This window comes from Ammodytes marinus (assembly GCF_949987685.1).
Source record: "Ammodytes marinus genome assembly, chromosome: 6".
NCBI lineage: Eukaryota > Metazoa > Chordata > Actinopteri > Uranoscopiformes > Ammodytidae > Ammodytes > Ammodytes marinus.
Genome location: NC_137235.1, coordinates 1,622,463 through 1,623,213, shown reverse-complemented (window position 1 = coordinate 1,623,213; position 751 = coordinate 1,622,463). Strand labels below are relative to the sequence as shown.

The 751-nt window shown below is 36.5% G+C and overlaps 1 protein-coding gene across 2 annotated transcripts in view; it reads left to right on the top strand.

Moving 5' to 3' along the window:
• tab1 (TGF-beta activated kinase 1/MAP3K7 binding protein 1) overlaps nucleotides 1-751 on the top strand; it is a 41,823-nt gene continuing 41,072 nt past the window's right edge. The window contains exon 1 of one of the 2 annotated variants that reach the window (XM_080029688.1): nucleotides 1-36. In XM_080029688.1, the coding sequence (XP_079885814.1) occupies nucleotides 4-36 (33 nt within the window). In that variant the 5' untranslated portion in view covers nucleotides 1-3. The remainder of the gene's footprint in view (nucleotides 37-751) is intronic. The other variant, XM_080029687.1, reaches the window with a different exon arrangement.

Below are 751 nucleotides of genomic sequence, written 5' to 3'. Positions count from 1 at the left end.
AACATGGCGGCGCAGCGGAGGAATTTGATGCAGAGCGTGAGTGAAAAATTCATCTATTTATCCCAATTTTTAACCTTTTATGTTACTTTTTCTCTACTATTGAAAGGTGTTTTGGTGATGTATCGCCTTGTGTAGGTGTCTGTTTTAGTTGTATCCTATTTACTGTGGTTTAAGGGATGCTAGGTAGCTAATTTAGTTCAGATTTGGCTACACAGTCAGCTAGCTTCACCAACTTTAACATCATAACAATGTGATTTTGTTGTGTCTAAACAGTAGAGACAGTTGGAGTTATGTGAAGTTAAGAGAGGCCACTATATAACTGCTACTTACGTTGCACTAAAAGGCATTTATTTGTCTTTATTTTGGGTGAATTAGCTGAAAGTTGAGCATCGGCTACATTGCTACTTTCAAGCGATGGTTGCTTTAGTTTAGTTCTGTCAGATGAAACCTTTGAAATTTTTAAGTTTGTGTTTGTTAAAATACTTTCCGCTACATGTCAGGTCTTTGTTGACACTCCAGTTGATGATATTGATATCCACGTATTGCGTTAAAGCAGTTTTTTGTATCAGAAACACAGCTTTTCCAAACATAACTACTTTTATACTATTAAACCCCCCCCCCCCCCCCCCAAAAAAAAAAAATATTGTCATTGAAGAGCATTTCCATTAAGTAATGTAGAGATGAAGATTGAAGAAAAATCCAGACTGGTCTCTTATTTTTTTCCGGAGCTGTAGTGTACTATAGAACTCCA